The sequence below is a fragment of the Oncorhynchus mykiss genome, chromosome 8 (genome assembly GCF_013265735.2).
Source record: "Oncorhynchus mykiss isolate Arlee chromosome 8, USDA_OmykA_1.1, whole genome shotgun sequence".
NCBI classification, from domain to species: Eukaryota; Metazoa; Chordata; class Actinopteri; order Salmoniformes; family Salmonidae; genus Oncorhynchus; species Oncorhynchus mykiss.
Genome location: NC_048572.1, coordinates 76,986,161 through 76,998,974, shown reverse-complemented (window position 1 = coordinate 76,998,974; position 12,814 = coordinate 76,986,161). Strand labels below are relative to the sequence as shown.

General features: G+C 43.6%; 1 protein-coding gene across 7 annotated transcripts in view; it reads left to right on the top strand.

Moving 5' to 3' along the window:
• The window catches only part of LOC110530658 (rap guanine nucleotide exchange factor 4), a 38,074-nt gene that overhangs the window by 20,964 nt on the left and 4,296 nt on the right, over positions 1-12,814 (top strand). For 6 of the 7 annotated variants that reach the window (XR_005052957.1, XM_021613880.2, XM_021613879.2 and 3 more), the window contains 15 exons: positions 5,939-5,999; positions 6,078-6,154; positions 6,466-6,612; positions 6,743-6,923; positions 8,183-8,261; positions 8,524-8,674; positions 8,747-8,835; positions 8,948-8,972; positions 9,052-9,124; positions 9,211-9,357; positions 9,444-9,541; positions 11,808-11,933; positions 12,307-12,383; positions 12,495-12,596; positions 12,723-12,813. Coding sequence is in view for 6 of the 7 variants with exons in the window: in XM_021613880.2 (XP_021469555.2) it covers positions 5,939-5,999; positions 6,078-6,154; positions 6,466-6,612; positions 6,743-6,923; positions 8,183-8,261; positions 8,524-8,674; positions 8,747-8,835; positions 8,948-8,972; positions 9,052-9,124; positions 9,211-9,357; positions 9,444-9,541; positions 11,808-11,933; positions 12,307-12,383; positions 12,495-12,596; positions 12,723-12,813 (1,524 nt within the window). In the remaining variant the exon portion in view is untranslated. Of the gene's footprint in view, positions 1-5,938; positions 6,000-6,077; positions 6,155-6,465; positions 6,613-6,742; positions 6,924-8,182; positions 8,262-8,295; positions 8,375-8,523; positions 8,675-8,746; positions 8,836-8,947; positions 8,973-9,051; positions 9,125-9,210; positions 9,358-9,443; positions 9,542-11,807; positions 11,934-12,306; positions 12,384-12,494; positions 12,597-12,722; position 12,814 lie in introns of all 7 variants that reach the window. The other variant, XM_021613882.2, reaches the window with a different exon arrangement.

Sequence of the window (12,814 nt, the reverse complement as noted above, 5' to 3'; positions counted from 1 at the left end):
GAGTCTTATCCCACCTCTCCGACACTGCGAGTCTTATCCCACCTCTCCGACACTGCGAGTCTTATCCCACCTCTCCGACACTGCGAGTCTTATCCCACCTCTCCGACACTGCGAGTCTTATCCCACCTCTCCGACACTGCGAGTCTTATCCCACCTCTCCGACACTGCGAGTCTTATCCCACCTCTCCGACACTGCGAGTCTTAACCCACCTCTCCGACACTGCGATGCGAGTCTTATCCCACCTCTCCAACACATATATATTACCAATCAAAAGTTTGGACACACCTACTCATTCAAGTTTTTAATTTTTTTTGTAGACAATTTTCTACATTGTAGTGAAGACAAACTATGAAATAAAACATATGGAATCATATAGTAACCAAAAAAGTGTTAAACAAATCAAAATATGAGATTCTTCAAAGTAGCCACCCTTTGCCTTGATGATAGCTTCACACACTTTTGGCACCTGGAATGCATTTCAATTAGCAGGTGTGCTTTGTTAAAAGTTGTTTTGTGGAATTTCTTTCCTTCTTAATGCATTTGAGCCAATCAGTTGTGTCAGAAATTGCAGCCCAAATAAATGCTTCAGAGTTCAAGTAACAGATACATCTCAACATCAACGGTTCAGAAGACACAACTGTTCAGAGGAGACTACGTTAATCAGGCCTTCATGGTCGAATTGTTGTAAAGAAACCACTACTTAAGGACAATAATAAGAAGAGAGTTGTTTGGGCCAAAAAACATGAGCAATGTATATTAGACCTGTGGCAATCTGTTCTTTGGACTGATGAGTCGAAATTTGAGATTTTTGGTTCTAACCACCATGTCTTTGTGAGACGCAGAGTAGATGAACGGATGATCTCTGCATGTGTGGTTCCCATCGTGAAGCATGGAGGAGGAGGTGTGATGGTGCTTTTCTGGTGACACTGTCTGTGATTTATTTAGAATTCAAGGCACACTTAACCAGCATGGCTACCACAGCATTCTGCAGTGATACGCCATCACATCTGGTTTGCGCTTAGTGGGATTATTATTAGTTTTTCAACAGGACAATGACCCAACACACCTCCAGGCTGTGTATGTCCTATTTGACCAAGAAGGAGAGTGATGGAATGCTGCATCAGATGGTTTGGGATGAGTTGGACTGCAGAGTGAAGGAAAAACAGCCAACAAGTGCTCAGGATATGTGGGAACTCCTTCAAGACTTTTAGAAAAGCATTCCAGGTGAAGCTGGTTGAGAGAATGCCAAGAGAGTGCAAAGCTGTCATCGAGGCAAAGGCTGGTTACTTTGAAGAATATATTTTGATTTGTTTAAGATAGTAAAAATAAAGGAAAAGCCTTGAATGAGTAGGTGTCCAAACTTTTGACTGGTACAGTGCCTTCGGAAAGTATTCAGAACCCTTGATTTTTTTTCAACATTTTCTTAGGTTACAGCCTAATTATTAAATTTATAAAATTGCTTTTTTCCCCTCAACATTCTAAACACAATATCCCATAATGACAAATCAAAAACAGGTTTGAGATTTTTGTTGATAATATTAAAAATAAAATAAAAACTTTACTCAGTACTTTGTTGAAGCACCTTTGGCAGTGATTACAGCCTTGAGTCTTCTTGGGTATGACACTACAAGCTTGGCAGATCCTCTCAATCTCTTCCATGTTGGAGGGGGAGCATTGCTTCACAGCTATTTTCAGGTCTCTCCAGGGATGTTAGATCGGTTTAAAGTCCGGACTCTGGCTGGTCCACTCAACGACATTCAGAGACTTGTCTCGAAGCCACACCTGCATTGTCTTGGCTGTGTACTTAGGGTCATTGTCCTGTTGGAAGGTGAACCTTCGACCCAGTCTGGGGTCCTGAGTGCTTTGGAGCAGGTTTTCATCAAGGATCTCTCTGTACTTTGCTCCATTCATCTTTGCCTCAATCTTGACTAGTTTCCCAGTCCTTGCCGCTGAAAAACATTCCCGCAGCATGATGCTGCCACCACCATGCTTCACCGTAGGGATGGTGCCAGGTTGCCAACAGATGTGACGCTTGGTATTCAGGCCAAAGAGTTCAATCTTGGTTTCATCAGACCATATAATCTTGTTTCTCATGGTCTGAGAGTCTTTAGGTGCCTTTTGGCAAACTCCAAGTGGGCTGTCATGTGCCTTTTTATTGAGGGGCTTCCGTCTGGCTACTCTACCATAAAGGCCTGATTGGTGGAGTGCTGCAGAGATGGTTGTCCTTCTGGAAGGTTCTCCCATCACCACAGAGGAACTGTAGAGCTCTGTCAGTGACCATTGGGTTCTTGGTCACCTCCCTGACCAAGGCCCTTCTCCTCCAATTGCTCAGTTTGGCCTGGCGGCCAGCTCTAGGAAGAGTCTTGGTGGTTCCAAACTTCTTCCATTTTAAGAATGATGGAAGCCATTGTGTTCTTTGGGACCTTCAATGCTGCAGAAATGTTTTTGTAGCCTTCCCCAGACCTGTACCTCGACACAATCCTGTCTCGGAGCTCTACGGAAAATTCCTTCGACCTCATGGCTTGGTTTTTGCTTTGACATGCACTGTTACCAGTGGGACATTTTATATAGACAGGTGTGTGTCTTTCCCAATCATGTCCAATCAATTAAATTTACCACAGTTGGAATCAAGTTTTAGAAACATCTAAAGGATGATCCATGGAAACAGGATGCCTGAGCTCAATTTCGAGTCTCATAGCAAAGGGTCTGAATAAGGTATTTCTGTTTTCTATTGTTTTTAATAAATGTGCAAAAAATTCAAAAAACACCTTTTTGCTTTGTTGTTATGGGATATTTTTAAGTAACATTTGGAAAAAGTAAACGGGTCTGAATACTTTCCAAAGGCACTCATATATATCACACACACACACACACAGTTTCGTTCAAAAGTTTGGGGTCACTTAGAAATGTCCTTGTTTTTGAAAGAAAAAGCACTTTTTTTGTTGTCCATTTTAAAATAACATCAAATTGATCAGAAATACAGTGTAGACATTGTTAATGTTGTAAATGACTGACTATTGTAGCTGGAAACGGCTGATCTAAAAAATAAATGGAATATCTACATATGGGTCATTGAAAAAGCATGGTAAACAGTGATTAAACCCTTTACAATGAAGATCTGTGTTATTTGGATTTTTATGAATTATCTTTTTTTTTTTTATTTTTTTATTTCACCTTTATTTAACCAGGTAGGCTAGTTGAGAACAAGTTCTCATTTGCAACTGCGACCTGGCCAAGATAAGGCATAGCAGTGTGAACAGACAACACAGAGTTACACATGGAGTAAACAATTAACAAGTCAATAACACAGTAGAAAAAAAGGGGAGTCTATATATACATTGTGTGCAAAAGGCATGAGGTAGGCAAATAATTACAATTATGCAGATTAACACTGGAGTGATAAATGATCAGATGGTTATGTACAGGTAGAGATATTGGTGTGCAAAAGAGCAGAAAAATAAAAATAAATAAATAAAAACAGTATGGGGGTGAGGTAGGTGAAAATGGGTGGGCTATTTACCAATAGACTATGTACAGCTGCAGCGATCGGTTAGCTGCTCAGATAGCAGATGTTTGAAGTTGGTGAGGGAGATAAAAGTCTCCAACTTCAGCGATTTTTGCAATTCGTTCCAGTCACAGGCAGCAGAGAACTGGAACGAAAGGCGGCCAAATGAGGTGTTGGCTTTAGGGATGATCAGTGAGATACACCTGCTGGAGCGCGTGCTACGGATGGGTGTTGCCATCGTAACCAGTGAACTGAGATAAGGCGGAGCTTTACCTAGCATGGACTTGTAGATGACCTGGAGCCAGTGGGTCTGGCGACGAATATGTAGCGAGGGCCAGCCGACTAGAGCATACAAGTCGCAGTGGTGGGTGGTATAAGGTGCTTTAGTGACAAAACGGATGGCACTGTGATAAACTGCATCCAGTTTGCTGAGTAGAGTGTTGGAAGCAATTTTGTAGATGACGTCGCCGAAGTCGAGGATCGGTAGGATAGTCAGTTTTACTAGGGTAAGTTTGGCGGCGTGAGTGAAGGAGGCTTTGTTGCGGAATAGAAAGCCGACTCTTGATTTGATTTTCGATTGGAGATGTTTGATATGGGTCTGGAAGGAGAGTTTAGAGTCTAGCCAGACACCTAGGTACTTATAGATGTCCACATATTCAAGGTCGGAACCATCCAGGGTGGTGATGCTGGTCAGGCGTGCGGGTGCAGGCAGCGAACGGTTGAAAAGCATGCATTTGGTTTTACTAGCGTTTAAGAGCAGTTGGAGGCCACGGAAGGAGTGCTGTATGGCATTGAAGCTCGTTTGGAGGTTAGATAGCACAGTGTCCAAGGACGGGCCGGAAGTATATAGAATGGTGTCGTCTGCGTAGAGGTGGATCAGGGAATCGCCCGCAGCATGAGAAACATCATTGATATATACAGAGAAAAGAGTCGGCCCGAGAATTGAACCCTGTGGCACCCCCATAGAGACTGCCAGAGGACCGGACAGCATGCCCTCCGATTTGACACACTGAACTCTGTCTGCAAAGTAATTGGTGAACCAGGCAAGGCAGTCATCCGAAAAACCGAGGCTACTGAGTCTGCCGATAAGAATACGGTGATTGACAGAGTCGAAAGCCTTGGCAAGGTCTATGAAGACGGCTGCACAGTACTGTCTTTTATCGATGGCGGTTATGATATCGTTTAGTACCTTGAGCGTGGCTGAGGTACACCCGTGACCGGCTCGGAAACCAGATTGCACAGCGGAGAAGGTACGGTGGGATTCAAGATGGTCAGTGACCTGTTTGTTGACTAGGCTTTCGAAAACCTTAGATAGGCAGGGCAGGATGGATATAGGTCTGTAACAGTTTGGGTCCAGGGTGTCGCCCCCTTTGAAGAGGGGGATGACTGCGGCAGCTTTCCAATCCTTGGGGATCTCAGACGATATGAAAGAGAGGTTGAACAGGCTGGTAATAGGGGTTGCGACAATGGCGGCGGATAGTTTCAGGAATAGAGGGTCCAGATTGTCCAGCCCAGCTGATTTGTACGGGTCCAGGTTTTGCAGCTCTTTCAGGACATCTGCTATCTGGATTTGGGTAAAGGAGAACCTGGAGAGGCTTGGGCGAGTAGCTGCGGGGGGGGGGGAGCTGTTGTCCGAGGTTGGAGTAGCCAGGCGGAAGGCATGGCCAGCCGTTGAGAAATGCTTGTTGAAGTTTTCGATAATCATGGATTTATCGGTGGTGACCGTGTTACCTAGTCTCAGTGCAGTGGGCAGCTGGGAGGAGGTGCTCTTGTTCTCCATGGACTTCACAGTGTCCCAGAACTTTTTGGAGTTGGAGCTACAGGATGCAAACTTCTGCCTGAAGGAGTTGGCTTTAGCTTTCCTGACTGACTGTGTGTATTGGTTCCTGACTTCCCTGAACAGTTGCATATCGCGGGGACTATTCGATGTTAGCGCAGTCCGCCACAGGATGTTTTTGTGCTGGTCGAGGGCAGTCAGGTCTGGAAAGACAGGGTCATGAAAAAGGGACGTTTTTTTTGTGGTTGCTGAGTTCATATACGATCTTGGACAGAAAATACTGTAGAATCACCAGGAAATGAGCTCAAAGTGATTTTGAGGAAATCTATTCCCAGTTATTCCCATGCATAAATAGAGAAGCATACCTGTATGTGATCATATCCCAATGTAATCACAGTTTCAAATTATTCAGTTTTAGTCAAATACTACATATTTTTGGGATTCTTATGGTCAATTTTCAGTGTACAATTTATAACTATGTTCCAGCCCCCCAACCATCCGCTCAAGTAACAATCAGCCCATGACTGAATGGAATTAGGGACCGCTAGTCTAGCAGATCTAGCTGGCTTGTGTGCTTACAGACATTGATGAACTGTTCAGAGGTTTTTCAGGTGTTGTTTTAATGTTTGTTTGGCTGTTACCATCTTGCTTACAGGTGAAGAGGGAGCTGGCGAGTGTTCTCATCTTCGAGTCTCACGCCAAAGCAGGAACCGTGTGTAAGTCCCTATCTCACCATGCTGTACAGTGTGTGTGTTTTAGGAACACACATTAAGGTGTGCTCTCTCTCCTTCCAGTGTTTAACCAGGGAGAAGAGGGAACATCCTGGTACATCATCCAGAAGGGCTCTGTCAATGTTGTCATCTACGGCAAGGTATGACGTGTGTTTATACATGATGTGTATATGGGCCTACAGTGGATTTGAAAGTAGCACAAGATGACGCTAACTAAAAATATTATGACCAAAAGAATGCATCTACATACAACAGCTGGCTTGTATTCCCTAGGGGAACTAGTGCTACAGTTTGGGGAACTCTGGCTTCGCTCATCACAGTGAATGACTAGCTCAAGGTTCTCAGAATAAACACAACACACTCACACGTGATTAGTCACAATCTTCATTCATGCTAGCATTTCTCCAGCTGTCTAATCCGTGTGTTTTGACGCGTGTGTGTTCCTCTTCAGGGTGTGGTGTGTACCCTGCACGAGGGGGATGACTTTGGGAAGCTGGCGTTGGTGACTGACTCTCCTCGAGCTGCCTCCATCGTCCTCAGAGAAGACAACTGTCACTTTCTCCGAGTGGACAAAGAAGACTTCAACCGGATACTCAGGGTAGAGTTGTATACTGTACTGTTCTGTTACTACACTGTGCAATACTGTACCATACTGTAATTTACTTTAATGAAATGTACTTTACCTTACCTTACTTTAATGTAATGTCCTGGTATTTACTTGACTTTAGGACGTGGAGGCAAATACAGTGCGTTTGAAGGAACATGAGCAGGCTGTTCTGGTCTTGGAGAAGAGTCCCAGAGCCTCCAGTCTGGGAAATATCAGGTACACTGTGTTGTCTGGAACCCCTGAGAAGATCCTTGACCACTTCCTGGAGACTATGAGGATGGATACACACCACTCTGACCCAGGTGCGCGCACACACACACAACCTGGTAGAGATACATTGTGAGTCCCTAGGGTTGAGGGCCTGGGCCTGGTTGCATAAAACATCCTAAGTCAATTTTCCCCTTATCTTTTCCCTTAGTTTCCTTTACTTTAAGTCAGTTGCACAAAACATTTTGGGGCTAATTTCCCCCTTAAATTAAGTGAAAAAGTTAACGGTGCCTATGAGGTCCCTTAAGTGCTTAATTCAGTATGGATGCCAATGAAAACATAATTTGTGTCTGAATGTTGCTTTCCTCTCCCCTGGTTTCAAAAGGAAAACAGCAAGCAGCTAGCTACTTAGCTAAACAATGAAAGACGCACAATCAATGTCTACAAAGCCAGCTGGCTAGCAAGCTACCTGCTCTGTAAGCTACCTGCTCTGTAAGCTACCTGCTCTGTAAGCTCCCTACTCGAAGCTACCTGCTCTGTAAGCTACCTACTCTAAGCTACCTGCTCTGTAAGCTACCTACTCGAAGCTACCTGCTCTGTAAGCTACCTGCTCTGTAAGCTATCTACTCTGTAAGCTACCTACTATGTAAGCTACCTGCTCTGTAAGCTACCTGCTCTGTAAGCTACCTGCTCTGTAAGCTACCTGCTCTGTAAGCTACCTACTCTAAGCTACCTGCTCTGTAAGCTACCTACTCGAAGCTACCTGCCCTGTAAGCTACCTGCTCTGTAAGCTACCTACTCGAAGCTACCTGCCCTGTAAGCTACCTGCTCTGTAAGCTACCTACTCTAAGCTACCTGCTCTGTAAGCTACCTGCTCTGTAAGCTACCTACTCTAAGCTACCTGCTCTGTAAGCTACCTGCTCTGTAAGCTACCTACTCTAAGCTACCTGCTCTGTAAGCTACCTGATCTGTAAGCTACCTACTCTAAGCTACCTGCTCTGTAAGCTAGCTTGAAGTACTAGAAAGTAATAGAAACGAGGTGAGAAAAAAGTAACTCAAAGAAAAGTGTTTTATTATATTATGAATCTATTTATTTCTCCAGTCTTGAATGTAGAACTTCTATTTTGAGATGTCAAAAGAAATGTGATCTCTTTGATAAGACATCCATTCTGTGAATCAGGTCTTCTCCATGGTAACCAGAGACTCTTTCTGCTATACATGTTTCATACACCTAACATGTTTTATACAACTGGGCCCTGCTACTGTATGGGATCGGATGATGGGTCGGTAGATATGTACGAATATCTGTTTTCTAATATTATTCTCTTTCTTCCACTAATTTTCTCCCTCTCAGATCCTGCGGTAGATGACTTTGTCCTAATGCACTGTGTTTTCATGCCTAACAGCCAGTTCTGCCAGCTACTCATGGCACAATATCCTTTTTCTCTCCCCCTTCCCTCCTCTCAGATCCTATGGTAGATGACTTTGTCCTCATGCACTGTGTCTTCATGCCTAACAGCCAGTTCTGCCAGCTACTTATGGCACAATATCCTTTTTCTCTTTCCCACTCTGCCCTCTTGTTTTCTCCCTATCCTTCTTTCTCTCCCTTCAGTTTCTCTTCTTGAAGTTCAGTATGTTACACATAGGTGACAGTTATGTTATAGTTGTGTGTTATATCTTTAACCCCGTGTGTACCTACCATGCGGTGGCTCCCCCGGGCTCGGAGCAGGAGAGGTTGGAGTACGCTGTGACCTGTAAGAGACGAGTCCTCAATCTGGCCCTGCGCTGGGCTGCAGTACACACACATCACTTACAGGAGGAGCCAGCAGCACTCATATTCCTGGAGGTACACACACACACACACACTCACACACACACACCCGAGGAGTTGTCTGAGTCTGTGTGTTTCTCTCTGTAGGAGCTGTATGGGAGTGTGTCCAATGACTCACGGATCCTCAGAGCTCTGAAAGACTTTGTACCTGACTTGGAGAAGGTTGTCAAACTACAGTATGTAAAACTGACCTCTAACCTCCACGGTGACCTTAACCCCATAATCCTCAAAGCATTATAAAGACATGCATTATTAACATTCACTTGTTCTCTTGTTTCTATTCTTCAGTTCAGAAGAGGCCAAAGTGAAAAAGGCGAGTGTGGCATGGTGAATGTGTCTGTCAAGGTGTGTGTTGTTGATCACCTCTGATGTTGTGTGGTCTGTCTCAGCAGAAGGTCCTTACACAGTTCAGCAACGGAGATGAGAAACTAGTGAAGACACAACCCATCAGGAACTGTGACGACAGTCAGTTTGTGACGTTAAATTATTTTATTTTCCTACACTTGTTCTTTAATCACAAGCCTCTTAAAAGCGTGTGTGTGTGTGTGTAGTCCTGTTGAAGGTGTACTGCAGTGACCACACCTACACCACCATCCGGGTTGCCGTAGCAGCCACAGGGAGTGAGGTGACCAGCGCTGTGGCCGACAAACTTGCCTCAAACGACGACCTGCTATTGGTCCACCTCAGCTCCGCAGGCGGTGAGGAGCCAATCACATCTCACTTCATTTACATAGTATTTATTGCTGTCATTTTATTTTCCTCTGTGTGTGTTCTCCTGTCACAGAGAAGCAGATGCTGAAGCCCAATGATGTGTCAGTATTCTCCTCTCTGAGCATCAATGGGCGTATGTTCGCCTGTCCCCGGGACCAGCTCAATGCTCTGGTGAGAGAGAATAAGGAATAGAAATGGGTCAATAGAGTGGCCTTTGAGACAGATCAGTGAGTATGTTTACACATTCCATATTAAACAGATTATTTCAGTAGGAAGAGTATGGCAATAGTCATGTAAACACTCAGTTTATCTTAATCTTGTAAGGTCTGTTAGATCTACAGTTGAAGTCAAAGTTTACATACACTTTAGCCAAATTCATTTAAACTCAGTTTTTCACAATTCCTGACATTTAATCATAGAAATAATTCCCTGTTTTAGGTCAGTTAGGATCACCACTTTATTTTAAGAATGTGAAATGTCAGAATAATAGCAGAGAATGATTTATTTCAGCTTTTATTTCTTTCATCACATTCCCAGTGGGTCAGAAGTTTACATACACTCAATTAGTATTTGGTAGTATTGCTTTTTAAATTGTTTAACTTGGGTCAAATGTTTCGGGTAGCCTTCCACAAGCTTCCCACAATAAGTTGGGCAAATTTTGGCCCATTCCTCCTGACAGAGCTTGTGTAACCGAGTCTTGGTTTGTAGGCCTCCTTGCTCACACGTGCTTTTTCAGTTCTGCACACACATTATTTATAGATTTAAGGTCAGGGCTTTGTGATGGCCAGTCCAATACCTTGACTTTGTTGTTCTTAAGCCATTTTGCCACAACTTTGGAAGTATGCTTGGGGTCAATGTCCATTTGGAAGACCCATTTGTGACCAAGCTTTAACTTCCTGACTGATGTCTTGATGTTGCTTTGATATATACACATCATTTTTCCTCCCTCATGATGCCATCTATTTTGTGAAGTGCACCAGCACCCCCACAACATGATGCTGCCACCCCTGTGCTTCACGGTTGGGATGGTGTTCTTCGGCTTGCAAGCCCCCCCCCTTTTTCCTCCAAACATAACGATGGTCATTATGGCCAAACAGTTCTATTTTTGTTTCATCAGACTAGAGGACAATTCCCCAAAAGTACCATTTTTGTCCCAATGTGCAGTTGCAAACCTTTTTTGGAGCAGTGGCTTCTTCCTTGCTGAGTGGCCTTTCAGGTTATGTCGATATAGGACTTGTTTTACTGTGGATAGAGATACTTTTGTATGTGTTTCCTCCAGCATCTTCACAAGGTCCTTTGCTGTAGTTTGGGATTGATTTGCACTTTTCGCACCAACGCACGTTTATCCTTCCCAGAGGATCGATACAGCTGCATTGGACAAAGACATGTTCACACAAGCACTGATATTTAACCCTTTCTCCTATATACCTTCCTCCTACAGATAACCATTCACTTCTGGTGTAGCCCTTCTAAACCTAACCACTGATATTTAACCCTTTCTCCTATATACCTTCCTCCTACAGATAACCATTCACTTCTGGTGTAGCCCTTCTAAACCTAATCACTGATATTTAACCCTTTCTCCTATATACCTTCCTCCTACAGATAACCATGAACTTCTGGTGTAGCCCTTCTAAACCTAAGCACTGATATTTAACCCTTTCTCCTATATACCTTCCTCCTACAGATAACCATGAACTTCTGGTGTAGCCCCTCTAAACCTAAGCATTGATATTTAACCCTTTCTCCTATGCTGAATCTCCTCCTACACTTCTGAACAAACATTGTATCTTTATTGCTATGCAGGAAACTAAGTGTTATGGGCCATACATTTTTCTTTCTCCCTTAGCGTGACCTGACCTCCACCCCCTTCATCACTAATCCATGGATCTCTCCACTTATCAATGCCTGCCACGTGATCTTTCCCTACACTCAGTTCATTCCAAGCATAACCATTAAGTTCTGGTGTAGCCCCTCGGCTATGACACCCCTCAGGCCTCTATTACAACTAATGATTAATAACATTTAAAGTTCAGAAACCATACGCTGATTAAAATGCCAGGTTTTCTGACTAATCTTTTTAAATGATTAGGACATGTAAACGAGTGTGTCTGCGCATGTGCCAGCACCGGTAGCACAAGCCTCCCTGATTTTGAGCGGGTCAACTGAGCTCGTATGCATCTTAGAAATTGTTTTCCTATGCAAACTATGTTTCCAAACTTAGAATCAAATAGGCAAAAATAGCGCTGTGGTAGAACAATTATTTTGATTGGTGATTTTCTGCATGTTTTCAGATGTGTCCATGGTAACAGGATTATTAGGGAAATCGTTTTAAACAATCTATTATAGTAATACAATTATTGTGGCTAGTTAGATTGTGTTCATGTAATCATAGAGATGTGTAGACATTAACCCGTTGTGAGTGTGTGTTTGTTAGACCCCTCTCCCAGACCAGGAGGGGCCCTCAGCTGGGTCCATGTCCAGTTTTGAGCTGATGAGTTCTAAAGACCTGGCCTATCAGATGACCCTGTACGACTGGGAACTCTTCAGCTGTGTTCACGAGGTATACACACACACACACACACACTCACACCCTGGCTAATATGAGATAAACACGCTGTCTATTTCTTTCACTACACCTGAATCCTATAGTACATACATTATGTTCTGTCTTAATTTGACCAGTTTCTCACAGCAGGAAAATAATCCTGCAGCAACAGGAAATGTTAATTATTATGTGTGTGGTAATTAATGGACATTTTTGTAGGGGTTGATCCATTTTTATTTAGGATAAATCAGTGGAAATTGCTAACTTTAGAAGCCTTTTTAAACCTTGAATACACAACAATTTGAATGTCCTACTGCACAGGGAAATTCTGACAGTGATCAAATTAAGATCCTACACCTGTAGGTTTTCTTTGTCTTCCCTGTTGTAGCATGAGTTGTTGTACCACACGTTTGGTCGTCAGAGCTTCAGGAGAACCACTGCCAACCTGGACCTGTTTCTACGCAGGTCTGATTATAATCCAACATGAATCATTTCTAAATAACTTCTATGACGTTGTTCAGGTTGATGGAACATGGTACAGTATGTTATGACCGTAATGTGTGATGTCGTGGTCAGGTTCAACCAGGTGCAGCTGTGGGTGGTGACGGAGGTGTGTCTGTGTGGTCAGCTTAGCAAACGGGTTCAGCTGCTCAAGAAGTTCATCAAAATCGCTGCTCAGTGAGTCTTGTGCACACAAACAATAAAACACCCACTCGTTCTGTAGATACTCATGCGTATAGATTATTGATGGCACTGAAATGCTTTTTCACAATCTCATTGTATTGGCGGTGTTGCTTTCTCCAGCTGTCGGGAATTTAAAAACCTGAACTCGTTCTTTGCCATCATCATGGGTATGAGCAACCCTGCAGTCAGCCGACTCACCCAAACCTGGGAGG